The 27,317-nt window shown below is 41.6% G+C and overlaps 1 protein-coding gene and 1 non-coding gene across 5 annotated transcripts; both read right to left on the reverse strand.

The window, feature by feature from the left end:
• Positions 1-793: 793 nt before the first annotated feature.
• On the reverse strand, positions 794-27,293 carry SNX5 (sorting nexin 5). Of its 4 annotated transcripts, XM_043602945.1 has the most exons (14): positions 27,140-27,245; positions 26,818-26,897; positions 14,411-14,515; positions 13,165-13,275; positions 12,257-12,378; positions 10,962-11,085; positions 9,760-9,855; positions 8,463-8,568; positions 8,300-8,375; positions 7,296-7,335; positions 7,122-7,208; positions 5,605-5,764; positions 2,527-2,612; positions 794-987 (listed from the first exon to the last, which is right to left on the reverse strand). In XM_043602945.1, the coding sequence occupies exons 2-14, from the start codon at positions 26,863-26,865 to the stop codon at positions 937-939; spliced, it is 1,212 nt and encodes a 403-aa protein (XP_043458880.1). In that variant the 5' UTR covers positions 26,866-26,897; positions 27,140-27,245; the 3' UTR covers positions 794-936. The 4 variants fall into 4 exon arrangements, with proteins under 4 accessions (XP_043458880.1, XP_043458882.1, XP_043458879.1 ...); XM_043602947.1 differs by lacking the exon at positions 26,818-26,897 and having other exon boundaries at positions 27,140-27,293; XM_043602944.1 differs by having other exon boundaries at positions 8,300-8,568; positions 27,140-27,261.
• On the reverse strand, positions 19,972-20,208 carry LOC122467431. Its single transcript, XR_006292958.1, has one exon. It is a non-coding gene; the product is annotated as a small nucleolar RNA SNORD17 (small nucleolar RNA).
• Positions 27,294-27,317: the final 24 nt, after the last annotated feature.

Genomic DNA, 27,317 nt, shown 5'->3' on the forward strand with positions numbered 1-27,317 from the left:
TCCAAAAAACTGGCCATTAATAGTCTCAAGAGACATGAATATTAGAACAGAGGCCAGGAAGATGTGGGCAGAGACCTTGAAGCCCTCACCACCATCAAGAGCGAGCACCAACTGCAGTCCTGGGGCAACTTGGGCCTTGTTTTCCACAAAAACACTCCATGTGGTAACATGATTTATTATTTTATTGTACACTTTATAAAAAGTCCACACACACACACACACACACACACACACACACACACACACCCGCCCCCATGGTCAGGGAAGGGATTCACATCTTTCTTAATGTAGAATGGCCATCTTCTAAAATAGGCTGTATTATTTGTTTTTTATAACCTTAAGATACTTCTCTCCCCTCAAATATTTACCAAACTACCAAAAAATGAAGCCGCAAATGGTATATAAAGACAAATGAGATCTTGCTCCTGTTACAGTGCAATCACTTAAGGTGACTGAAGAACCATAAGAAGGGAGAAAAAAAATCACCTTAATTAAGGAATGGAATGTCTGTTACCTGTAATAAGCAGCTGACTTATTTGCTGTAATTGGCACCTACTCTAAATTGTAGGGACATGGGCACATGAAACAGTGAGACAACATGTGCCAGGCAACTGCTTATACTTGTTTCCAGAAGGCACATGTTTCCTGCACTCTTTAAGAACTAAAGACAAATTTACAGGAGAACCCAGCATTTAGATTCTGCCCACTTTGAGGTATTAAATGCATAAGGAAAGGATTAGTTATGTCCAAGTAGCATGCAATAGAAGTATTTTTAAACCAACATGGTTAAGTGTTAAGATTTTTAGAAATCAAAATATTTATTCACATAATTTTAAACTAAAGTCAAAGGTAATAAATCTTCTGTGGTAATGATTTAAGTGCAAGTGACGCTGGCTTTCTTTCACATTTGTGTCCTTCATTCAGAGAAAAGGCAGATCAGTTGTTCTTAAACAAGTCAATGCAGCTCTGCAGGAGGGAGACATTGTTCTGGAAGAAAGAAGTCAAGGTAGACCAATGAATCGTTTTACATTCCAGACCTCCTACATATCTGTAAGAAGTAAACTCAAACCCACCAACTTAAAGCTTTTCACAAGAGATTTGAAGCCTGCCAAACTGGGTTGGTCCTATTCTTTATTAAATCACAACCTGCACACCAATTTCATGCTGTCAAGTTCCTCCCCTCTGAGGGTCTGGGACTGCAGCCTGGAGAGGCTCACCACTGAAGGTAGTGGTGGCCATCCAGCACCTCCCCCACCCGAGGTTTGCTCTCAATGCACTCACACCAATTCTGCTTACTGTGACTTAACCTAAATGCTATCTAAGAGTTGTTCTTTGAAGTTGAAGGCCTTGGAAAGACCAGATAAAAAGTTGCTACAAATTTTCATGAGTGAGATTATAAATGATAAATATTCATATAGGACCTAGCACAAATTGCTTTAGAAAAGTTCTCATTTTAAAAGAAATGAGGGGCACCTGGGTGGCTCAGTTGGTTGAACATCCGGCTCCTGATCTCGGCTCAGGTCACAATCTCACAGTTTGGGAGATTGAGCCCTGCATCAGACTCTGCACTGACAACATGGAGCCTGCTTGGGATTCCCTCCCTCCACCTCCCCTCCACCCCTCCCTTACATTCTCTCTCTCAAATAAACTTTAAAAAGGTCCAGAATGTTACAGTTATGATTTATGTATACATGACACTCTAAAACCCCAATTTAAAAGTTCATACACAACAGGACTTGGACTTAAGAAGTAAATGTTACAGTCTAAGAAATTCAAAATACACACATATGTTCAAGGTCTTCCTGCTTAACCAATGACGACTGGCCAGTGACTGCTCCCCCTTCTCCAGTGGCTCTCTGCTGACCCTGTTGTCTTGGGCCTTACACCATTTCTGGTGCTCAACTCAACTGTATCTACGAACCACCGAAAAAGCCATGCCCAGAAACTGAGTGAATTGGTCTGTGCACCAAAATGTCTTTAAAAGCTCCTTAAGTAGACTCTAATGTGTATCTAACATTGAGGATCACTGTTCTCCATTTTTTCTGTATTAAATTAAGCTAGACATTAAATATTCAAGGAAGTTTTTCCTTCCTAAACAAAAAAGAAATTAGTATCAGAAGACAAGTATATGCTCTTCTCAAAAGCAGTGTTTCATCAATAAGTTATAGAATTTTGGCTTGCAAGCAGAAAAAAATATTCCAACAACTCCCACCTACATTACAGATTAAAACCACACGCAGGGACGCCTGGGTGGCTCAAGTCAGTTGAACTTCCAACTTCAGCTCAGGTCATGATCTTGCGGTTTATGAGTTCAAGCCCCACATGGGGTCGCTGCTGTCAGGGTGGAGCCTGCCCTTGCCCCGCTCCCCTCTGACCCTCCCCTGTTCATGCACGCTCGCTTAAAAATAAGTATTAAAAACACACACACAAAGCAAACCCCATCTGCCTGATGACACTGGGACAGTGAACTGGGAAAGAACTTGAACCCTAAAAAGCTTCTGGCTTAATGTGAAGGAAAACACTTACCCTGGCATGCTTTATTTCCAGTTCAGACATTTCAATTAGATTCTTTCTAAATGCTGCCACTCTCTTTCGTTTGAAGTTGATTAGTTCTGCAAAAGAGTTTACCAGCAAAAGCTGAACAATTTTCTTTAACTTCCAAATATCATTCTTACAATCTTCAAAGCTTTGATACATACATTTTCTCACATTTTTATTACCTCAGTGATTGGGACACATACCTGACATTTTATGGACAACATAGTAACGTGCCTGCCACTGCCTTGAAAATGAACACCGCACTCAATCACTGAACATCAAAATCCAGATAATGCCACAGACTACTTAGGAGAATCTCTGAAATGGTCAGTCTTGCCCCAAACCTCTAACTCCCAGTGCTTGTGGAAAGAGGGCTGGGAGAGGTCGTGAGTCATACATACCTGTGCCAATGACTATTTTAAACGATTATTTTTAAACTTTCAAATGACCACTCATGTTCAGACAGCTTTTCTGTGGATGTGATCTGTACAACAGGCCACCTTTACCTCTATTCTTTCTATTGCCAAATACTGTTCAGGACTATTGCCCCATTAGAAATCAGGCTAAGCCAAAAATAAGTGCTTCCTCCCTCAGATTCTTTCCACGAGTGAGAACCACCACTCCTTTGCTCAAATCTCCCAGATCAAGCTGGTGCTCTAGTCCTCAGGAGCAAACATACCCTCCTGTATCAGGTCTGTGCAGCACTAACCAAAAGAAATACGAAAGCAGCCACATGAAAAAGTAAAAACTTTCAAGAACACTTACAATGATAAGTTAGTAACACTACCTTGGATATAGTAAACAGGTCTTTCTGGATGTCCAGATAAACTCACCTCCCGCCTCTAGGCCTGCACCCAGGACCAGGACTCAACACTAACCTGTCAGACCACCCATGATGCCTGCCCACACTATCACTTGTACCATGCTCATTCAACTAACTCATCAGTTCAGCTATGAAGTTTAGAAAGAACTCGGATTAGAGGTAAACAGGTTAAGATCCATTCATCGCAGTATCCTATAGAACACTGTACTTTTAAATATAGTACACCCAGGCTTACGCTTTGAATAAAGAGGATAAAAATCCAACAACACATGGACAAACCTTAGGCAATCAGGACAGGCCTAAATTGGCACCACTTTAAAGTTTTGTAGTTTTTCCTTAATCCTCTCTAAAGTTGTCAGAGCTACCAAACTTTGACCTATATAATAATCTAAGATTTCAACTCCACAGTTTTGAAGTTTGTTCTCAAAAACCTAAAATTAGCTAATTAAACAAAGGACAAGAATTTATTTTACTATGGCAGCAAGAAGATTCCTTCAAAAGAATCCAAAAGACAGCCACATGAGCATAGTGGCATGGCTTTTGCAAGATTTCTGTACAGAGAAGCTCTGACCCTTACAGCTAAGTTATAGTACTGAAAACATAAGCCAAGACAAAACAAAGGACAAGAACTCTATTGCTTATTGCTAGTATCAGGATGTTTTCAGATATGCCTGAATTTTGGAACCAAAGGTGTGGGGGAAGGGGGAATTCTGAGAAAACAGTCTTAAAATGAGCTAGGGATTTGTCACAGAAAGCCAAGGTCTGGGAGTGAATCAAGTACAGTTACCACTATAATTACATTCAGGAAGACACATTCTTGACTTTTGCTCTAGCATGTTCCATGGCTCCTGAGAACTGCAGGTTAGACCACCCCATCCCTCCGCCCTGCGCCTAATAAGGAAAACTACAATTTACACTCCTGTTCTGTGGAAATGGAACACTATCTCCCAAAAAAGTTAAGCCATAATCCCCCCTACTCTGGAATGAGATAAGGCAAAAAAGAACCCTGCGGCTGTGGACTGGAACTGTATCGCCACCATGACTCCTGGAGAGTTACACACCCCTCCATTTCCTGGCTGTCTCCTGAATGGCCTAGAGAGACACCCCAGGAGAAATGAGCACACTCAACACCCTAATCTTGTCACAATTCTGTAACTAAACAGAACCTACACTTCTGGAAGAAATGGTGATTTCTAGGGCTAGAGAAGATATAGGACATGCCAACTTAAAGGTGCTTCCCCCTAAGTCTGGACAAATTGAGCGCCAAAATAATGCACTACAATAATGAATTTAAAAACTATTTTCAAAAATAGAAACCCATGACTAACAATGACAAGAAAGGAAATGTGCAAAAGAAGGGAAGGCTTGTGCTTAATGGATGATGATGATGCCAAAGGCTTGGGAAGAGAACACTAGAACTGGGGAGCAGGGAACCGTCTTTCTGCAACCAGCACAGTAGGAGCTGGCTCAGGCAAGACTCAACACAGTCTAAATTTAGGGAGAAACTATCTGCAGGGTTTTTAAATGGTCTCCTCACACAGTTGATTAGTGACGTGGGTATTAACTATACAGCAAAGAAATTAACACTACAAATGAGGAGAAAACGAACAGAACATGCCCTCAGATGTGACACCCGAAAGACACATTACTCACAGAATATTCTGTTGGAAATGCATAACTAGAACCTATTCGTTGCAGAAATAGACCATCTGAAAACAAAGAACACTGTTTGTAGAGACTATGGTCTCCAAAAAGGCAAATGTCATTTTAAAAAAAGGTGAAGGGGTGGGGGCCTGAGAAGGGTTCCTTCCAAATTAGAGGAGACACAAGAGCAATGGTAACCTAATGGCAACCCCAGACGGGAAGCCATTATTAGGGCCAACAATAAGATGAGAATAGAGAGAGCAGGTTGGAGTGTGTTGTATTAAAGTTTACCAAAGTGGGTAAGTGTATTATAGGGATGTAAGACAAATACTCAACAAAGCTTAGGGATAAAAGGACCATAATACATACAACTTAATCTCAAATGGCTAAAAAAGAAAAGACCACCCCACGTGTATTTATAAACACAAACGTGGCAGCATGGGTGCACGTGCAAGAGACGAAGCAGAAGGGGCAAACTAGACAGCTAGGTGACTCCAAGTAAAGAATATATGGGTGTTCTTTTTACTTTCTGTGCAACTTTTCTCTGTGAGCTTGAAATTATTTCCAAATAAAAAGCAAAAAGAATAGCCCTGCTCAACCTTCTTTTGCAGATTCAGAGAGCTGTTCAAATTTCTGGCAGCATTCTTGCTGGTGTGCCTCAGCCAACTTGACATCTTTGCTTTTCAACCTGGCCTTATCCAATGCTTTGTTTGAGTTCTCATAGTCGGTGAGGGCTTTGGTGCGTCTGTATAAGAGATCCTGAGAATAAAATTAACACAAAGGACATGGTAGTTAAACTTATCCTGAAAAATCGCCAGAGAACACAACAGGAAGACTAAGTACCTGAACCACTCTAAAAACCAGCCCAATACCGTGGATGTCAGTGCACTGCCTGAAATGTCAGATGGCAACAATCTAATCCACTTCTACCTTCCCCTCCCATGTTTTTATGTTTTCTTTAATCTCAAGATTAGGCTGGGAACAGCAATTCTTATGGCATTGTCGAGAGGTTTTGGAATTCTTTATATGGATCAAGAAAAAAAACCCAACAGTGAAAACTAAAGGATTTTTTTTTAGTTGATTCAGTCACGGAAAGCAAGTTCAGAAAATTAACCACCTTCTACTGAAACACAGGCAGGCACTACTGGGTGCATCCAGTGATACTGCTAGAACACAACTAGGCAGTGAGGCAGGAAGAACCTTCCTCTAACCCTGCCCCACAAGTCCTGCCTTGAGGAGTCTAACCCCAGGCTCTCATTTGAAATAAAGACTATTTGCAACCTATGGCAAAGTACAAGTTACCTCCATATTTAAAATCTGATAGATATGGGAGTTTCAACATAAAATTATGTGTTCTTGTGTTCACTCAAAAAATCTGTGTTTATCATCAGCTCTTAAGTCCATTAAAATAGAGAATGAGATACAATCCAATGTAAAAAAAAAAAAAATATATATATATATATATATATATATCCAAATAGAAGACTCAGGAAACATGCCAAAAGACAAATGAATAAAATAAAATAAAATGACTGTAAGGGAAATAATGAATTCCTACTTCCTAATGATTATTTTCCCTAATTTTACATTGCCTGATTCAGCAGGAGTAATTTAAATATTTTTGTTTAGTGTTATGCCCAGTGAATCCATGTTTCGTTCCCAATGGTCATTCTGCTTACCACTTAGTCTTGCCTTTTGGTAAGTAATGGTTTATGACTCAGTAACTGCAATTCAATAAACACTCACAAACCCCAAAACCTTTTCTCCTTCAGAAATAGCCCTTTTGGTGTGTGTTCAGTTACACCCATATCCAATATCCTACGACCCCCCAAATTACTATCTGATCAACTCAGCATCACCCCTACTGCTCTTAAGTGATACAAGCCAAAGGATTACTGTTTGGACTCTGGGTGGACATCCCTTTTTCACTCTCCTAAATACAAGCCCAGCCCAAACACTGAACAGACTTGCCTGTACCTTGCTATAGCATGTGTTTCCCCAAACTGCAAATCCCTTGCTATTCCTGAATGAACTCAATTAATGGTAATTCAAATGTCTCTCAGTTTGGCAAGGTGGTCCCGAATTACTCCAATGCAGGAACTCCTGTCTTACTTACCTTAGCAGCCTCTATGTTGAGCATGTAGTATCGGAGAAGTTCTGTCAGCTTTAAATCTTCATCTGAGGAGACTCGACTCTCTACTTTCTATTAAAAAAAAGTAAAAGTCACCATCACCTAAGCAGACATCTACAGATTATAAAATATTATGAAGACCAATATAAAAATCCTTACCCTAAGTTTTTCAAATAGCTCAGCAACCTTCAAAAGGTACCTGAAAATATACACATGATTTTGGCAGAAGGTCTTAAAATCATGTATGAAACAGGACCTTATCAATACTCTTAAGACATGAATGAGTAAATGCAGGAGTCCTAGCCTTTAGTGCTTTACAATCAGTTTATCAAAGTAGCACTTTCATCACCAATTGGCACAATCTAGTAGTGAGGACGATTACAGAACTGGGCGCACACGGACAGTGCCACACTCATGGCTATCGGCCTCTCTTGCCGCCCCTTCAGCCACCTTGCCATGCAGAAACCATGTCCCAAGATAGTCTTTAACCAATGCCAAAGCTGTGTTAACCAAGGGCAGGTTCTAAAAAGCCACCACCATGGGTATCCCAAAGCCATAAATATACTATTTAAAACAAAAACAAAAAGCTACTATTTCACCTGGGTTCTGCTATTAGCCTGTCTTCCATCTTCAAATCAGAAATGTTATACCTGTTATACCAAGCCCTAGGTGTTAAGTAGAATACAACCTCACACCAGAAATGCTCAGGATGGAGAAACTGTGAAAAGTTCATATAAAAAAGCTCAACAATCTGACTGGGGTCATTGCATTACCCTTAGGACCACCTTAACCAAAACAAATGTTAAGTCCAGGGCATTACCAGACAAAGCACCATTTGCCACAGAACATACAAAGCAAACTTCATTCAGAGACAACTCCAAAATTAAAGCAAATCAATTAAAAAATGGAGACAGTTTAACAAAAATAAAGGCTTTGACAACAGCTACCATGTTTGGTATAGAAGTGCCCCGAGTCCCCAACAAACACCTTAAATCTGTCTACATTCATAGGGTAGATAAGATTTGAGTGCTGGAGACGATCATCTACTCTTGATGAGCTGGCACCCAAAAGCAGAAGTGAAATTATTATAGTCATTATTCATTATAACACCCAGGAGTTTTTGACTAACAGAAAGGGAAAATGCTTTTCCAAGAAAAACTTACTTTTTGATGACCGTGGGCTCTTCTAAAGCCAGGCTATGCAGGCAGGCTGCAGTGTGGATATAGTCATCTGCAACATCTGCAGAAATAAGGACAGTTCTTTTTATATGAACAAAGCTGGCACACTGAGCAAAGCTAAGGTGGCTAGTGGGTAAATGGTATTTACTTTTATGAGATCGGGTCATTTTGTCAGCTTTTGCACATGAATCCTTGATCCTATTATAATAGTTAATGAGGAAATTCTTTTCTTGCTCAAAGAAGTCATCTACCTCCTAAAAGAGGAAAAGAAGATATGTAAGAAGCAAAACTCCTAAGAATATGAATGCATTTTGTATCAATAGAAACATTAAGGACATAAGTTCATCCATAAGAACTTTAACCTCTATGGATCAGGGAAATCCAAACTGACAAAACAGCATTTCATACCCAAGACTGGCAAAACCCAAGTGCTGGCAAGAAATGTCAACAGAGAAAACCACTTTGAAGAGTCATTCAACAATGCCCAGGAAAACTCTGGCACTAAGATCCAGCAATCCTGGTAGAGAAGTGGTTCTTGCCTAGATTGTAACCTAGCCACATTTGTGTGTATGGGGGGTAAATCTGGTGCATACCAGCCAGGGATGCCAAACATCCAGCAATGTGTGGGTATAGGACAGCCCGACACACCTTAAAACACGGCAAGGACGAAGTCCTAGAGTTACAAATTTTTGACAACGCCCTCCACCCAGCACCTGTACTCTGGGCTCCCTGCCCAAGCCCTCAACAAAAGTGGTAAAAGTCAGACACAAGATGGTAACTCAGTGGACGGTAACCATCAGTGGAAGGGGGTTGAGGAGTCAGAGATTAATTATCGCCAGGGTAAATGGGAGACTTGTATGTCAATTTGGTCTTTTAGAACAGCTCTGTCCAACAGAAGTATGTGAACCACATGTGCTATTTAAAAAATCTCTAGTAGCCACATTTAAAAGAAAAAAAAAAAAGGTGAAACTACTTTTAATACTTTATATTCTTTTCTTCTTATGAAATTCTTAAAACCCAACACATAGGTAAAATTAAAAATCTGGTTCTTTAATTATACTAAGTAACTACATGCTAAGTGCTCAAGTGCTGCATGTGGCTGAGACTACCAAAGTGGACACTGTAGTTCTGGAGAATAGCATGAAATACTAATCCTGTAGTTTATTTTCTTTCTAAAAATAATTGAACAACTGCTTTGTTTACAGAAAAGGAGAAAATGGAAGAATTAAGTGTGTGAAGGTTCTTATCTCCTCGAGAGAACAGGGTATTTTAAGAGAATAAGTGAAAATTAAATGAGTAGATAAAAAATAACCAAAATTTGAAAAAACTATTTACATTTCTGTGAAGTTAATACCATTTGTTTCACAAATAGCTCTTCTGAAGAAATAAAAGGTCACCTATTCACACGAAGTCAGAATTTTCTACAACAGCTAAAAGCCACTTACTTTAACTCCAGAAAAAAGGACTTCATCAGCACTTTTCACCACACTTTTGAAAAAGCCACCAAACATCTCTTTGGTATTTTTCCGCCTGACACTTAGCTGGGTGGGGGGAATCCAAAAGAACAGTTTATGGCACACACATTTTTCTAAATCTAAAACCCTAAATACATTCTAAGTGGTACTGTTTACTAACACAGGCACACACAGAAGATACTTCCATCTTACCACTAGATCTAAAATATCAAATAAACAGCCAAACCTAAATACAAGCAATATTTCTAAAAGCATGACCTAAAGTTATTTTGGGAAGCTACTTAGCACTAAGTCTTGGCCTTTATTTTTATTTTTTTTAAAGTAGGCTCTGCACCCAAGCTGGGGCTTGAACTCATGACCCAAAGATCAAGAGTTGTATGCTCTATGACTGAGCTAGCCAGGCATGTCTTTGTGGCCTCTAAATCCTTAAATTATTGAAACTCACTGGTTAGAAGATACTGAAGTGTGATGCCTAGGTGGCTCAGTCAGGCATCTGATTCTTGGTATCAGCTCAGGTCATGATCTCACAGTTCACAAGACTGAGCCCTGTGTCAGGTCTGCATTGACAGCACCAGTGCCTGCTTGGGATTCTCCTTCTCTCTCTTTGCCCTCCACCCCCACCACGGCTTGTCCTCTCTCAAAATAAACTTAAAAAAAAAAAAAAAATGCTGAGGGAATTTTTAAGTCAGGGCTTGCCTCACGCATATTAAGTAATAAAAAACATAACCCTGGGAAAAAAGGGCAAAGCATATGACTCCTTCCAACAAACAGGTAGCCAAGGAGAAAAAAATGTGAATCAAAATTCCTCTTAATAATCCCCAAATTAACTGGGGGATAAAAAGTAAAAATCTTTAAGCAGCATCTTTAAAAATGTCTTACACAATGGATCTATGGGGCAGAGGGAAATAGCATCTAAAAAAGGATTCCATTATGCCATTAAAAAATTCAGTACTTTAAAAGTCAATTTTTCAGAAAATATATCAAGCATGTCTTATTTTTATTTTTTTTAAAGCAATCTCTACACCCAACATGGGGCTCAACTCATGACACCGAGATCAAGAGTCGCATGTTATATACCAGCTGAGCCAGACAGGGGCCCTTCAAGCATATTTTTAAAAATATGGTCATGTGTGTTTTCACTGGATCATGGAAATGGAACAAAAATGCCTTACATCCTGATCATATTCCAGGAACACATGGAAGTTGCGATCTTTACTGAGAACAGGGTGAGAGGAGAGCCGCTGCAGAAAGACTTCATGAGAGGACACAGTCTTCTTAAAGACTGCAAGATACTCACTGGAAGAGAAGCACACAAGGAATTCAACTGGTACCACTCGACTCAACGACCAATACTGGTCCTGGTTATCACTGTTCTGCTTCATACCACTAAGTGAAACACCTGAACTGGACCAAAACATTTTGGTATAACTTTATATCTAATTAGGTAATACGGCATTTGCCAATTGGGAATCTGTGGAATGAACCCAAAGAAGGGCAAAAGTAAAGTATAACCAGAGTTGAGCAAGTCTACAAAAAGTCCAAACCTACATGCAATCAGTGCTAGTATTTAGCAGCCACAGAACATGGTTTCTGTAAAATAATGAAAACCCTTTAATCCTGTAGCCACGTACATAGCACTGAAGTCTATCTACTAAGCCTTAGAATTATTAGACATTATAAAGTGACTTCATCTCAATCTAGGTATTCAAGATCACTGTAAACTTCTCAATGGTAGGACTTCAGTTGGCTGCATTCAGTGCTTTATGCTCAGAACAGCCCATGATAGACACTCAAGCCATGTGCGGGGAATGACTTAGTACCTGGAGGCGTATGAGCACTGGCCCTAGAGAGTAGCGACATGCGTAGGGCAAGGCACAGAAGAGAGCTGTTGAAACGGGCACCACACTGATTATGGAAGGGGGAGGGAGTCAAGAGAGAAGTACAATAATTTCATAAGAAACTTTAATGCAAACCCCCAACCGTGATAGAGAATAAAGAATCCATTTTTGTTTGAAATAAATTATAACCAAGTTAAAATATGCTTCCTGTGAACCTGGACTTCTTTCAAACCATCAATATGATTATTATTCAGAGTGCTGCCTTGAAAGAGCCATCACTGCAATCTAGTTTCAGTTATAACTCCAGTAACCAAACTACAGGGAGTAAGGCTTTGTACATTATCAGCAGCCTGAGAGTCTTTATCTATAAAGACAAAGGTTTACTTCACTATGCCAGACCAGCATTCCGAGTATGGTCTACATGGGGGGAAACAACTGGGTCCATCCAGTGTCAGTGGCCCCCAGAGAATCAAAGTTAAAGTACGAACTGCAAAATGTAGTTTTACAAGACAGCACTGGGCCACTAATTAACTGCCATACTTTGGAAAAGCTGCCAGGTTCTCCTGATTTCTGTACACATCACCACTTTTTTCTCAAAAGACACCGTCCTGTCAAGAAAATCCACTTACGCTTCCAGCTCTTGCTTCATCTTAGCAAATTCTTCTTTGGTCATAGACCCTTCACCCTCTCCCAGTTTCTGCATCTTTTCTCGAGGGCCATCGAAGTCAGGCTTTGTAGGAGCAGGCGGAATCTGTAGGAGAAGCAGATTAACTTGAGAGTATTCTTGTCCTGGTGGTGTTCTACTCAGTGCCTATGCACAGAAGGCAGCCATCCCAGTGGGGCTGACAGGTCAATCTCTGTTTTTCTTTTAATCTGATTCCTTTTGGCCATATAAAAAAGAAATCTCCTCCCCACACCTGGGCACTCAGACTGCAAGCATTTGTTCAGGTTACCTATGATGGACGACTGATAGGGTATAATATCAGCCTGCTTCCATTTAAGTTTAAAATGTAAATACTATAATCAGCAATAAAATGAAGTTGATGAAGCACCATCAAAATTAGTCTCTAGATATCAAAGGAAACAACTCTAATTTTGAGTGAAGAGAATATTCTCAAACAAAGGCTTCAATACTACTTTTGTTAACACAAAGACAATGGCTTCCCTCACTCCTTGAGCAGACTACAACACTTTTGAGAAATCTACTGAATGTACGCCATCAGCACTACTGAGGTTTTCCTAGAAATCAATTCTTGATGGCTGAAAGTGCCAGAGAACCCCCAAACCCAAAGATAGGGAAGATTCAAATCATGAAACCGTTTAGCCTCTTCTCTTATACAGGTCATAAGACTACGCTTCACCTCACAGCTATAACACCATTCTCATGTTTTTAGCCTTTACCAATAACACCTGCTCTAGTTGGTAGATGAAATCAGTTTTCACAACCCCTTATAAAAAGTGGGTAAAAGTCTCTTTAAACAAAATGAACAATAAGGTAGAAGAAACTGACTTGTTTGATTTTCTAAAATGCACTTACGATAAGCCCAGCATAGTCTGCGGTTTCAATAAGAGTATCATGTAGCCACACAAAGTCTTCATGTTGCCTTGTAACAGAAAACTCTGGGCTCTGAAACGTGGGCAGCGTTGTCTGTAAAGAGCAGAGTAAGAAGTTAATTGGTAACTACCACTTTTTGATAAAGTGGTTTGGATTTCCTGGGCTGCGCTATGGGAAAATTCTGCATAATAAAACATCTCAGTGAGACTCAGTAAAGAACAAAAGCAGCAACACATGACCTTCCCACTAAAATCATAGCTAAGATTCAACATATTCTGTAAGGAATTCTTTTCACAAAACTCCACCTGAGGTCAACTTAGGCAGATATAATCACATAGGTGTCACACTGCCTCCTGAGTGAGGCATGCTAATCAAGCCACCAAGGTATTAAAAGAAAACCACATGGGAGAGGACCCTACATACAGACAGCAGGTCTGTATGCTGGAGGTGGCCTGTATCTAGCATCAAACTGCCTAATTCAAATTGTGCCTCAGCCATTTACTTTCTTTAAACATGTGGCTCAGTTTCCTCATCTGTAAAATAGGGATAATAGGATACCATCATAAAGTTGTTGTGAGGAGAAAATTAAATCCATAAATAAACTAAATAAATATGAATAAAATAAAGGTAAATAAACCCTTTTCAACAATGCCTGGCATAAGACGAGCATTCAATACATTTTAACTTGTATGGAAGGAGCAAGGAGGCTGAACATGTTCCAGAAAGGATGGATTCTGCAAAATTACATTTACTTTCCATGTTTTTCAGATTAGCATATTGCCTTTGTCAAAAACTCTGGAAATTGTTCTGAATCACAAGAAACAGGAGGGGCAAAGGCCAATAATTTAGTAAATACGGAGAAAGCAAGCACTTCTCATGCATGCTAATTAAAAACAAAGGTGGAAGATGTGCTCTGCTTAGTAGGCAGCTCCACCTGTATCACTTTGTCTGGTTCGGCTTCCTCATGGAGCAGAGTATATACAATATCAGCAATACCCACAGCCCAAGGGCTCCACCATAGTGGAAAATGCTGAACCAAGAGCATTTATCTGATGCTCACTACAAGCAAGATGAGGGATGTACTCACTCAGCAGTAGTTCTACACTGCCAAAAAAAAAAAAAAAAAAAAAAAGGCAACCATTTCAGTTGAGGAGGTCTCTTCATCACTGTGAATCACAAGGCTGTAACCTAACATTGCTTTGATTACTGAAGTCATTCTGTCACTTACCTTGGTGTGCACTGTAAATTTGACCTTATCTCTCTCACTGAGTGCATCAGGTATGTCAATCTGAAGCGAGGGATCAACATTCAGGTCCACAGATACAGATCTCAGCTGAAATACATTTTTTGGCTATTTAGTCTCAATTTCACTGTAGTGTTAAGAAGTATCCTTCTAAAAATGGAGGCTAGTAATTAAAAGGTGTTCTATACAAGATCATTGGGGCGCCTGGGTGGCTCAGTCGGTTGAGCGTCCGACTTCGATTCAGGTCATGATCTCGCGGGGTCTGTGGGTTCCAGCCCCACGTCGGGCTCTGTGCTGACAGCTCAGAGCCTGGAGCCTGCTTCAGATTCTGTGTCTCCCTCTCTCTCTGCCCCTCCCCCGGTCATGCTCTGTCTCTCTCTGTCTCAAAAATAAACAAACATTAAAAAAAAATTTTTTTTAAAAAAAGATCATTTATGACAAAGTCAGCTGAGGTATCTCTTAAGTTTATTTGAAATTGCAGGGAAACCTGCAGACAGGTAGGTCCAAAATATTTATGTAATCTGAACAAAGCAACTACATGATTTTAGGTCTATGTGAAAAATACATTTAACCAAACACTTCAACTGTACTAGTAAGAAGTCTTGAACTAGATAGAATGAAAGCTTGAACTTCTCACATAAATGCCCAAACTACAAATAACATTCAAAAGGCATTAACCCGATAGTACACAGAACTGAAAGAAGTTAGAAACTAAGAGAAGACATAGAGAACAACAGTAAAGTGGTATGAGATTCCTGAGTAGACAGAAAAATCCAGCTCACGAGTAAACCAATTTATATTCAGGGATTGTTTCAAAGAGGTGAGAAATCTAGACACAAGAGGTGAATTATAAAATCCCACTGTGGTTACACGAGGGACAAGTGTGAAAACACTGCCCTGGAAGCCAAAGTAACTGATTCTGTGAGTTGGTAATTCAGAGGAAAATAATACCCCAAAACACATGTTTGCCAGTTTAAGAATTTGGGGGGAGACAACTGGAAGAACTTCACTGTTGTGAAAAAGTGGCTAAAATGCTTTCCTACTAAACTTAAAATATAATGAATTTCCTAATTTTTAAAGCAGACAAGCTGATGGTCAATCTGAAGACTTGACACAAACATGGCCTGACAGCGCACCAGCATAAGCAGCTCATCCCTCTTCCACCCAACTAGGAAACTAGTGCTGAAATAACATGTCACAACACTCTAGATTACTGCACCTGGAGAATGCCAAGTGAAGACTGGCATCAAGAGGATGAGAGAACAGGGAATATAAAGGTATGTATGTCCTGGTGGATTCTTTGCCTCAAAATAAAAAGTTCAAGACCAAGGTTTGACTTCTGAAACTAGAAAATCTGGTTCAACCAGGCCTATAAAGACACCAAAAAATGGATTCACACACACAAAAAAATGCATGGATTATTTCTTTCTCTTTTCTATCTTAAAAGCTGCCAGTACTCCCCCTTTCCCGTTAAGCACTGCAACGAAGAAAAATTTTAAATTGCAAAAACTAGTAGCCCTGGAACAGTGGCTCTCCCCTAAGAAATAATTCAAACATCAAATATTAATAAAATCACAGTATACTTTAACAGTCCCTGACATCTCAACCTCAACACTTCTTCAAAATGAATTCTTGATGACTCCTATGAAATATTTGCTTGTTTGGCTTAATTTTCACATGTCCATTTATGAGATCTCTGCAAACAAAGATAAAGCCCCAAGGTCAGGGACACTTCATTTTATCACAACTCTGACATATTTCTGATAAAAGCTTCCTTCCTTCTGTTAACTTACCACTGGGCAAATATGTTGAAAAAGATCTCAAAATACACACTGAATTTGATTGCAGAGAATACTGGCCATCCTGTCTATCTTATGTTTGTGTCCGGCAGTTTAGGAGATAAAGTAGGCCAGGTATAAAAGAGTCCAGAAATACTGCTAGAAAGGTAGAGTAGCCCTTGGAACAGGTCTAAGGTGCATTTAAACAACTGCTACGGTGCCTAAGATTCCAGTTCCTGAAGAAGTCATAAATCCTGGTTTCCAGCCAATTTTTTTTTAACATGCTGACAATTCCATTTTAGCTCACTACAAGCCAAGCAAACTCTATGAGCCTACAAACTGCACACAGACTACGTTGTGAATTAGGATTGAAGGACCCCAGGGGAATGTAATCTAGTAAATGGAATTCATTTCAGCACTATAGTCAAAGCTACAATGGACTTTCCCAACTGCTTTTTGTTCCACAGAACAATTACTTTGGTTTCAGGGTGCCTGGGTGGCTAGGTTGATCAGGCTTCCAACTTCCACTCAGGCCACATGATCTCATGGCTATGAGTTCCAGTCACACTCAGACTCTGTGCTGACAGTTCTGAGCCTGGAGCCTGCTTCAGATTCTGTGTCTATGCCTCTCTCTCTCAAAAACAAACATTTTTTTTAAAAGTTACTCTGGTTTCACCTTTCTTCCTATACTCTCAACCACACAGAGGTAAAACTCCAGACTATTATGTTACCGCCTTCCTTTCTTGTCAGCATACAAATTTCATTTTTTGCAGTGAGGACACAGAGAAATAGCAAAAACCCCTAAAGGTTTCAAAAGACTTTCCACCATAGCAGGATATCAAGGACCTAAGCTTCTCCAGCAAGAAATCATTTTTGCCTGGATACACTGCCCCAGGAAGGGATTCAAACAAAAATCCAACCACCTGACATGATAGTCTTAACCATCAAAAAACAAACAAAAACAGCCCAGATAGCACAGTAAGTCTGTATTTGTGCATTAAAGAGTTGTCTAAAAAGGGATACCGGCAAAATTCTAAGCATTCAGGTCATCCATCACCAACTCAAGAGTTCTCATTCACAAGTTAAATAAACTTTCTTGTATTGAAGCATATAACCCTCCAGATACCGAAGATAAATCATCAAGGAGTAAAAAGTTGTGAAATGTTCAAAGCTTTTAAGTCAGCACTGTATCCTGACTCCGGAAGCACAAGTGTGATTAAAAGGTCAGCATTCTTTCTTCTCCTTAGTCAACAAAACTAACTCTCCACAGCTTGATGCCACAGTACGTGCTAAATAAATCACCAGCATGGAGGGTATAAGGAGTGGATGGCATCCCTTCATATACTTTTGCCCATTCACCCACCTCTATCCCAAGTAAGAATTCAGAGTACTATTTAGCACTGCAGGCCAACATGTCAGTCTTTGACTTGGGCCACAGATATCAAAATGCCTAAAATGGCTGTTTAAATCAGCAAGGAGGCAAACTGCAGAACTATCTGAGAGCAGGCATGTAATTTTTGTTTCCCAGTTCCCTCAGGTATCTCCTGAGAAGTGAATTTAGAAGGCATCTTCTCTGGGGCACCTGGGTGGCTCAGTCAGTTAAAAGTGTCCAATCTTAGCTTGGGTCATGATCTCGAGGTCAATGGGATCAAACTCCATGTCAGGCTCTGTGCTGACAGCTAAGAGCCTGGAGCCTGCTTCGGATTTCTGTGTCCCTGAGGTCTCTCCTGCTCTCTGCCCCTCCCCCACTTGCATTCTCTCTCTCTCTCTCTCTCTCTCTCTCTCTCAAAAACAAACATTAAAAAGAATTTTTTTTTAATTAAAAGGTATCTACTCTCAGGACACCCAGTGGCTCAGTCAGTTAAGGTTCCAACTCTTGATTTTAGCTCACATCATGATTGTCATATTACAGTTTGTGAGATTAAGCCCTGTATCAGGCTCTGCACTGTGCTTAGGATTCTCTCTCCCTTTTTCTCTGGCCTTCCCCTGCTTGCGTGCTCTCTCAAATAAGCTTAAAAAAAATAAAATAAAAACCTTGCCTAGTCTCAAACAATGGAATTTAAGTTTCTGAATGTAAATTTTGCGGTAAGAGAACCTGAAAAGGAGAAAAACTGATTAAGAATCCCTGTGCATTTCCTCACCTGATCATCACCTTCACAGTCGGGGCACCTGACACTGGTTACAGAACAATTCTGCAGAGCTCTGAGCTGCTAAAAACCACTTTTGGTCCAAATTTCATTTATGACTCACTCTGGTACAAAAGCATCAAGTGCAAAGCTCCTTCTTCAAATGGTTTAATGGCTTACAGATGGCAAAGGGTACCTATGTGACTGGACAACACAGAAGGGTAGATTCTGAAATTCAGAATCCACAGGGAGAATAGAAATACTTACAGAAAATATCAATGTTATGGGGACTACAGACTCCAGTTTAAACTAGCACCATGCAGCCAAAACGACAAGACACAACAAAAAGAAATTATCTCCACAGTAACTGTGCTCTGCTAGAATGGGGACTAGCTGAATAACCATTAAATCTAACTAGCTTTGCAGCAGAGGATGGGCTACATGGGTGATAGGTATTAAGGAGAGCACTTGTGATGAGCACTGGGTGTTATATGTGATAAATCACTAAATTCTACTCCTGAAACCAGTATTAAAAAATTTAAATAAAACCTTGGAAATAAAAATAAATCTTACTTATTCTGTACATAGTAAGGAATTGAATACGCTAGCACATGCGACATCAGTATGTCTTCCCTTCAAACTATTCCTTTTTCCTAAGGATTTTGCTTTATCCTTCCCACTGCCTACAGAACTAAGACTTGTGTCAGGGAGAGGGCCAATATGACAAGTCATCCATGAATGGTGTCAACAGCATGGAGCCAAAACGGAGGCAAGAAGCCTGCCTCGTAAATCAGATTTTCATTCTGATCACAAGAACCAAGAAACAGACTATTTCAGCTAGAAAGGTAAGGATACTTTACATAGCCCAATACTTATTTGTGAGGAAATAAATCCAAAAATGCTCAGCTGCAGACACACTCTAGATCTGCATTAGTTCTGAAAGCAAGACTCACATGATACTTATGAAACATACTCGGGGCACCTGGGTGGCTCAGTCGGTTAAGCGTCCAACTTCAGGTCAGGTCATGATCTCACACTCCATGAGTTCGACCCCGCGTCGGGCTCTGTGCTGACAGCTCAGAGCCTGGAGCCTGCTTCAGATTCTGTGTCTCCCTCTCTCTCTGCCCCTCCCCTGCTCATGCTCTGTCTCTGTCTCAAAAATAAATAAAAACATTAAAAAAATATATTTAAGAAACATACTGTATTATGGTTCCAATTCATTAGGAAGTGCTATATTAGAGAAATTCTAATGCCATATCCTCCTCCAAAACCCTCTTTATGGTTCAAGTATTGCTATTCCAATTGTTAGTTTTCTTCCATCCTGAAAGGTAACCAAAACCTGTTTATTATCTGCATTCAAGCCCAGCTTTTCATCATAGCACTGGTGCATAAAAAACAATTCAATGGACTATAAGCAATGTAGGAGCTCTGCTTTTATAGATCTTTGTCTTCATCTCCTGCCTCCTTCCTCCCTCACACCAATTGGATCTCCCCTTCCTATAATTCAGGCCTGCCAATATTATATCTTAATCCTCAAAGACAATGGAACCAAAGACTTCTGGAAAATCTCAGGCTACCAACATAGATAATAGCTATGGAAGTTAGTCACATGCTTTAAAAACTAGATAAAGGGCTGCAGCAAGTGATCAGATTTCCACCACTCATCTTGGTGAGATGGGACCCAGAGGGCCCCACCCCTGCTGACACCAACCATTCTTACCAGTAGTCTACCAACACACAAGCTGTCCACGGTAGAACACTGCAGACTGCAGGGCATTTAGAGGCTACATAGCTCCGAGTTCCTAGAACAGGAACCGAGGCTTGGAAGAAGGTCAGTGCAGCGCACTCAGCGAATGGATAAACTGAATCATCACTTCACAGAGCTGCAAGCCTTTGAACCAGTCAAATCCCAACAAGGAACCAGAAAGAGATTAAGTTGTATTATCTATCAGCTTAAATACCTTCATTTCAAGAAATCCATCTACTGGTGCACCAGGATGGCTCAGTCAGTTAAGTGTGACTCTTGCTTTCGGCTCAGGTCATGATCTCACGGGTTTGTGAGCTCAAGCCATAGGTCAGGCTCTGGGCTGACAACTGCAGAGCCTGCTTGGGATTGTCTCCCTCTCTCTCTGCCCCACCCCCATTCATTCTCACTCTCTCAAAATAAACAAGCATTAAAAAAAAGAACTTAGGGGTGCCTGGGTGGCTCAGTCGGTTGAGCGTCCGACTTGGGCTCAGGTCATGATCTCACAGTTCGTGGGTTCAAGCCCCGCATCGGGCTCTGTGCTGACAGCTCAGAGCCTGTTTCAGATTCTGTGTCGCCTTTTCTCTCTGCCCCTCCCCCACTTGCACTCTGTCTCAAAAATAAACATTAAAAAAAAAAAAAAACTTAAAAAAAATCCATCTACTTGCCAGATACCTGGATTATTTTTTCAAAGGAGTTCACAAACAAATGAGTTGAGATCTGTACAGATCTTTTGCTGGGAAGCAAAACACCAATGCTACAGAGGAAGTAGCTCCAACAAATTCATTCAAAGCTCAAATCCTCTGCATCCCCACCAAGACTCCTCCCAGCAGTTCCCTAGTCTACTATGTCCACAGCCCTCCGAAACCTGACATTTTACACATTACTCATGTTGATGAGAGTATTCAGAAACATTTACAACCTTATCCTTATGATCTTACTTTATGATCAACCCAAGATGAAATAGAAATAGGTTTAAGAATAAAAAAATTTAGGGGCGCCTGGGTGGCGCAGTCGGTTAAGCGTCCGACTTCAGCCAGGTCACGATCTCGCGGTCCGGGAGTTCGAGCCCCGCGTCAGGCTCTGGGCTGATGGCTCAGAGCCTGGAGCCTGTTTCCGATTCTGCGTCTCCCTCTCTCTCTGCCCCTCCCCCGTTCATGCTCTGTCTCTCTCTGTCCCAAAAATAAATAAACGTTGGAAAAAAAAAAAAAAAAGAATAAAAAAATTTACCTTCACCACCAATGCAGATGGTTCAGCAACATGGATAGAACTGTCTGAGGTTAAGCTTGTGTCATCTAAATTTGAGACACAAAAAGCATACAAAGAGGTCGCCTGCTTCATGGTGGGATTTCTTCTGCTTTGTGTCAGAAGTAGGACATGTTTCCCAGATCATTCTGATACAAAGATTTCAATTCTTCACTTTTATAACTCAACAGTTCCCTGGGACCCATCAGCACCAATGTTCAAGCTTTGTACTGCCTCCATGGAAAAGCCAAATAAAAGCTTTCCAAGTGGTAACACCTACATTTGTACTCTTCATGATTCACACTGACCAGAATGAAAACTTATGGGTCTGACCCACCAAGAGACGTAAATCGTAAACTCTTCAGGCAGAAAACGCATACCACAGGTTAACATAAGCAACTATCTTGAGAAAATTACCCTTCCTCTCCAGACCACACAGTAGTACCTTAAAATATCACAACAAATTTGTTAAAGGAGAAGTGGGAGGGAGTCAAGCCAAAGACCCAATTTCTTTTAAAAAAATTTTTTTTTTCAACGTTTTTATTTATTTTTGGGACAGAGAGAGACAGAGCATGAACGGGGGAGGGGCAGAGAGAGAGGGAGACACAGAATCGGAAACAGGCTCCAGGCTCTGAGCCATCAGCCCAGAGCCTGATGCGGGCTCGAACTCACGGACCGCAAGATCGTGACCTGGCTGAAGTCGGACGCCCAACCGACTGCGCCACCCAGGCGCCCCTCAAAGACCCAATTTCTAAAGCAAAGGTAGTTCAGTCATTCCTTTGTGCCTTCAACTACAACTTACACACTCCCCTCTGTGTATTTATGGCTTGCATTTGGGATATGAAACAGCTGATGATTTCCACATCCCTCTTTTAGGAGAAAGATACTCTTAAGAGTAACTCAATAACCGGAGTACCTACATGGCTCAGTCGGTTAATCCTCCAGCTCTTGATTTCGGCTCAGGTCATGACCTCACAGTTGTGAGTTTGAGCCCAGTGTTGGGCTCTGCACCGTGTCAGGAGAAGCCTGCCTGGAATGCTCTGTGCCCCTCCCCCATTCATTCTGTCTCTCTCTCAAAAATTAAAAAAAAGTAACTCAATGGATCCCAGCCCAAAATGTCCTGCAAGTGCTGTCATCAGAGCCTCAGGTTTCCACTGTCCAAAGTGGCACTGAACTCCATCATGGTAAACACTTATGTGCCCCTTGGTAACCTTCAATTGCCCAGAAGCTGCTGAAGAAAACCACCTTTAACCATCTTTGGTTCCTCAATACTGGGGGGAAAGTTAATTTCAAAAATGGTCAACAACGCTTATATTTTATATAGCATATTGTTGCCTTAGAATTTATCAGTCCTAGACCTGACAAGATTTGAAATAGGCTTACTAAGTATTTAGCCTCTAACACAACCTAACCCACTCATATCACACCATTTTAGAGAGAAGAATTAACAAGTGATTCTCAGTCAAGGGACATTTGGCAATGTGTAATTTTACTCTTGATACTGGAGAGAAGGGAGTGGTCACCTAGTAGAGGCCAGGGATATTGCTAAACACACATTTACTATGTACATACCACAACAAAAACTTACCAAGACCAAAACGTCCATAGTACTCAGGTTGAGAAATCCCACCTTAAACTAAAACTCTATTATTAGACATAATCTAAGTCTCACCAAATGAAAATTTAACCTCAGAATCTAGAAAATTCTCCCTTGGCCATTTCTTCCCATAGCACAAAAAAAGAAAAAAAAAAAGTGAGATTATGACCTACTAAAGTGGCATTCACAAATGAGGATCCTAAGACACTGTGTGCAAGTTACTGATCCAGAACTAAGGTGTGGGCAGCTCTGATAAGTCATGCTTCCCAAGCTTAGAAAATTAAAAGAAAAATGAAGTCATTTAGTATAAACTCCAGTCCACAAAAATTACTAAGTTTGGACTTGCTATAGTATTGTTAAAAGTTCAAGGCTGTTCCTATACTAACACAAATTGTAGGTCATTCTTCCATCCAAGCTGGAGGAGAGTAGCATCCCTACAACTTCCACACCAGTTTAAAGAAAAACTCGCTGCAAACCAGAGCAGTACCTCAAATATTAATGACTGGCTCTGAGGAGACACCATCCACCCAAAGTCCATATAACCAACTAGTGAAAGACCAAGTTGTAACAGCAGTAGGTGGGGAGGGGTATCACCTAGCTCTTGCAAAGCTTTTGTGTTAAGCTTCAGTCCAGTAGCAATTTAAGAATCATTTAAAAAAAAAAAAAAAGGGGCGCCTGGGTGGCGCAGTTGGTTAAGCGTCCGACTTCAGCCAGGTCACGATCTCGCGGTCCGTGAGTTCGAGCCCCGCGTCGGGCTCTGGGCTGATGGCTCAGAGCCTGGAGCCTGTTTCCGATTCTGTGTCTCCCTCTCTCTCTGCCCCTCCCCCGTTCATGCTCTGTCTCTCTCTGTCCCAAAAATAAATAAACGTTGAAAAAAAAAAAAAATCCAAGATCAATGAGGACCCTTAGAAAGATACACACTGAACCTGAGTAGAAACTCAAACATGCTGCCCAGCTATTTTAATGACTTTTTGGCAAAGGGAAGCCTCAGAGAACCTAGAAAGTACAGAATGACTAAAGGCCAGGGTTAACTATCATTGTTGCAGAAAAAAGGTTCCGCATAATCTCCAATTATTTTCCTCTACCCATCACAGAAAACTCTGGACACCAGGGAACTCTGGGGGACAGGGAAGCTCATTACTAGTTTATCATGAAGAGAAGGCCTAATGGTGTTAATCCTTTAGTTGACTTTTTCAGGAACTAAACTTGGGAAAAACCTACTTTCCTGAATTTAAAGACCAAGATATAATCTTTGCTATCAGTTGAGGACTAGTTAAAAAAACAAAATCAATCATGTATCTCTTCTCATAAACTACTTTCGGGGAAAGGAGACAAATCCCAAAACCTTCAGCTAACGGATGTAACTAAACGGAAATATCAGGCTACCAAATACAAACCAATACTCCTTTTAGTTTTGCTGAACAAGCCAAAAAGAGCACTTGCTGTACAAGCATTCAAAACCCTCAAGAATCATTTATGTTCCCTACTTAACTAGTGGACCTAAACCCCATGAACCCTTATCCTCAAGGAAATCCCAAAATAATCAGAATATTTAAACTTAGAACATTTTCAGTTTAAAAATGTAAAATATGTCAGGGGCACCTGGATGGCTCAGTCCGTTAAGCGGCGACTTTGGCTCAGGTCATGATCTCACAGCTCGTTGAGTTCGAGCCCTACATTGGGCTCTGTGCTGACAACTCAGCCTGGAGCCTGCTTCAGATTCTGTGTCTCCCTCCCTCTCTGCCCCTCCCCTGCTCATGCTCTCTCTCTCTCAAAAATAAACAAACATTAAAAAAAAATTTGTTTTAAATGTAAAAAATTTCAATTGACTAACAAAGCTGTATTATGGCAAGGGGATAGTTTGCCTAAGATTTGACTTCCTGTTTGTTTGGGCTTTTTTTACACTTGTCCCAAACTCCCTTTTGCTCAACAGTGAAAACCACCTAGACTTGATCCACAGCACGGGGCTAAGCATCACAGATAAAAGCAAAATAAAGCTGAGTTTTAGAGTAGCATTTTACTAAGCTTTATTATTTCCCAATTTCTGTAATTAAAAAAAAAAAAATCAGGAAAATTCCATATAATCCTCGCCTGCACCCACTAAAACCAACAGGCAGGAAACAGCCTTTATAAACTTCCAATTCTGCCGGAGCATCAGCGTGGTGGGAAAATTATTTTAAAAGCCAGCTACAATCTAGTGTGGTAACAGGAAGATAGTTGAAGGAGTTAACTCCTTTTAAAATGCTGTAATAAAACAGATTTTGGAGGAAGAGGTGAGGTATCAGGTGATAGAAATTGCTGTCAAAATTCCTATTCAACACCTTCACGATCTCGCGGTCCGCGTGTTCGAGCCCCGCGTCGGGCTCTGGGCTGATGGCTCAGAGCCCGGAGCCTGTTTCCGATTCTGTGTCTCCCTCTCTCTCTGCCCCTCCCCGGTTCATGCTCTGTCTCTCTCTGTCCCAAAAATAAATAAACGTTGAAAAAAAAAATTAAAAAAAAAAAAAATTCCTATTCAACACCTAAACTTCTATAGACAAAACTACCGCTGTATTTTACAAAGAATCATGGTCTCAAGTTCCCACTTACCTCTTAGTTAAAAAAAAAAAGAAAGAAAGATAAGTTTACTTATTTCAAATTTCAAAAAAAAACTACCCCAATCAAGACTCTACTGTCACACACAAAGCTGCATTTCAATAACAGAGCAGTGAGGGGCACCTGGGTGGCTAGGGTCATGATCTCACCTTTGAGTCCCAGACTCCCTAGGGGCTCTCCGCTGTCAGCCTGGAGTCCACCTCAGATCCTCTGCCCCCCCCGGTCTCAAAAATAAACACTAAAATATGTACACATTAAAAAAAAAAAAAGAAGAAAAAACTAAACACACAGGACAACAAGAACTTTGTTGGAAGAATCCAGCTAGCTGTGTTAACTTCGCTACTGACTACATGAAAGTGTCTCCAAACGTGCTGTGGATCAAAGGATGTCTTTGACTTTTAAGTATGTGTAACTCTAAGGTGCCTTCCAGGTCACCTACATTTGAAAGCGCCTTGTACTCTTTTTTTTTCGTTTTAGGTCAGAAAAACTTTCCTGGTGATGATTCATCTGCACATAACGTCGCGGCTCGCACCCACCTCTACAAATTGCCAAACTATCTTAAGTGTAAATGACCAGTAATAAGCAGAGACTGGCCTAAATCTTTACTTGGCCATAATACCCTGAATTTACTGCAACAGTTACCCTTCCGACCTCAAGATTTAGGGGGCACGGGGGCGGTTTACATAAACGCGCAAAATTTTAAAAGTAAAAAACCAAGTTCAGTAAGTATTGGAGAGCGCCTACTAAAAATTACAGAATTCCCGCAGTGACGCATTTGGCGTTTACAAAGTTGTCAGGAGCAAGCGTCAGATTGGACTTGACGGAATTTCCCCAGTATTTGGGCCAAAGAGACCTTTCCCAAAGTGAGGGGGGCGGGGGAGAGGGGTGAGTTTGAAGGCAACGGCACCAAATTATGCCATTTGCGGCATGTCAGGTGGATTTCACCTTCACCGTTCAGTCTTTGCTAAGAGTTTTCACAACCTTCCACGCGAGAGCACATTCCCGAGTCTCCAGAGAGAAGCTCCGGGGACTCGCCGCGCGCTCTCGGTACCCGCCACCCGGGCTCGTGCTACCGACACCGATCTCGAGACTCTGGTTGTCGCCTCGGGTCCGCAGCGAGCGCCGGCACAGCCCTTAAAGGGGACGAAGCAGAGGGCGCGCGGGGACCAGCGAGTACCCCCGCGTGGAAGGCTTTTCGCGGGGAGACACGGTGGCACGAGCAGTCCCCGGGGGACAGGGAAAGGAATGTGGGGGTCCGGGAGGTCGGCGGGGCCTCCCGTCCTGGAGCATGAGAGCGAGGAGGGCCTCACCTTGCTGCGGTCCTCCTCCTGCTGCAGCAACTCGGGAACCGCGGCCATGGCGACGCGGGACTCGAGCGGGGGCCGCCTGGCTGTGCGAGGAAAGAAGAGACTGGGCCGCCGCCGCCGCCTCGGGGGCGCCTCTCAGGGGCGGCCGCGGCCCCGCCTCCGCCAGCTTCCCTGACCGACGGCGGCAGGAGGCCTCCGGACTCCTCCACCATCCCAGCAGCCCCGGGAAAGGCCAGCGGCGCGCCACGTGCTCCCCCAGAACGGCCTCCCCCGTCCCCGCTGCCGTCCATCTTGGAGCCGGGCAAAAAAGCTACTCGGGGCCTACCCTCGCTCCGGGCCACGCGGAAACCACCGACCGCAGGGCCGCGAGAAGGACGCCGAGAAGCGGACGCTCTCCCAGCAAAGCGCGTGTCAAGAAAGCCCGCTCTCTCGTGCGGGAGAATTTATTACTCAGCCAGAGTCCAAGATGGCGACCATCCGTGACGTAACAAGATATCGTGAGA

Source organism: Prionailurus bengalensis, chromosome A3, assembly GCF_016509475.1.
Source record: "Prionailurus bengalensis isolate Pbe53 chromosome A3, Fcat_Pben_1.1_paternal_pri, whole genome shotgun sequence".
NCBI lineage: Eukaryota > Metazoa > Chordata > Mammalia > Carnivora > Felidae > Prionailurus > Prionailurus bengalensis.

Coding starts and splice junctions, on each gene's coding strand:
- SNX5 (XM_043602944.1), bottom strand. CDS start 26,865: ATGGCCGCGGTTCCCGAGTTGCTGCAGCAGGAGGAGGACCGCAGCAAG. Junction 13,276..14,410: donor AATTTACAGTGCACACCAAG/GTAAGTGACAGA, acceptor TGCTCTTTACAG/ACAACGCTGCCCACGTTTCA. Junction 7,336..8,299: donor GAGCCCACGGTCATCAAAAA/GTAAGTTTTTCT, acceptor GTATATTTTCAG/GTACCTTTTGAAGGTTGCTG.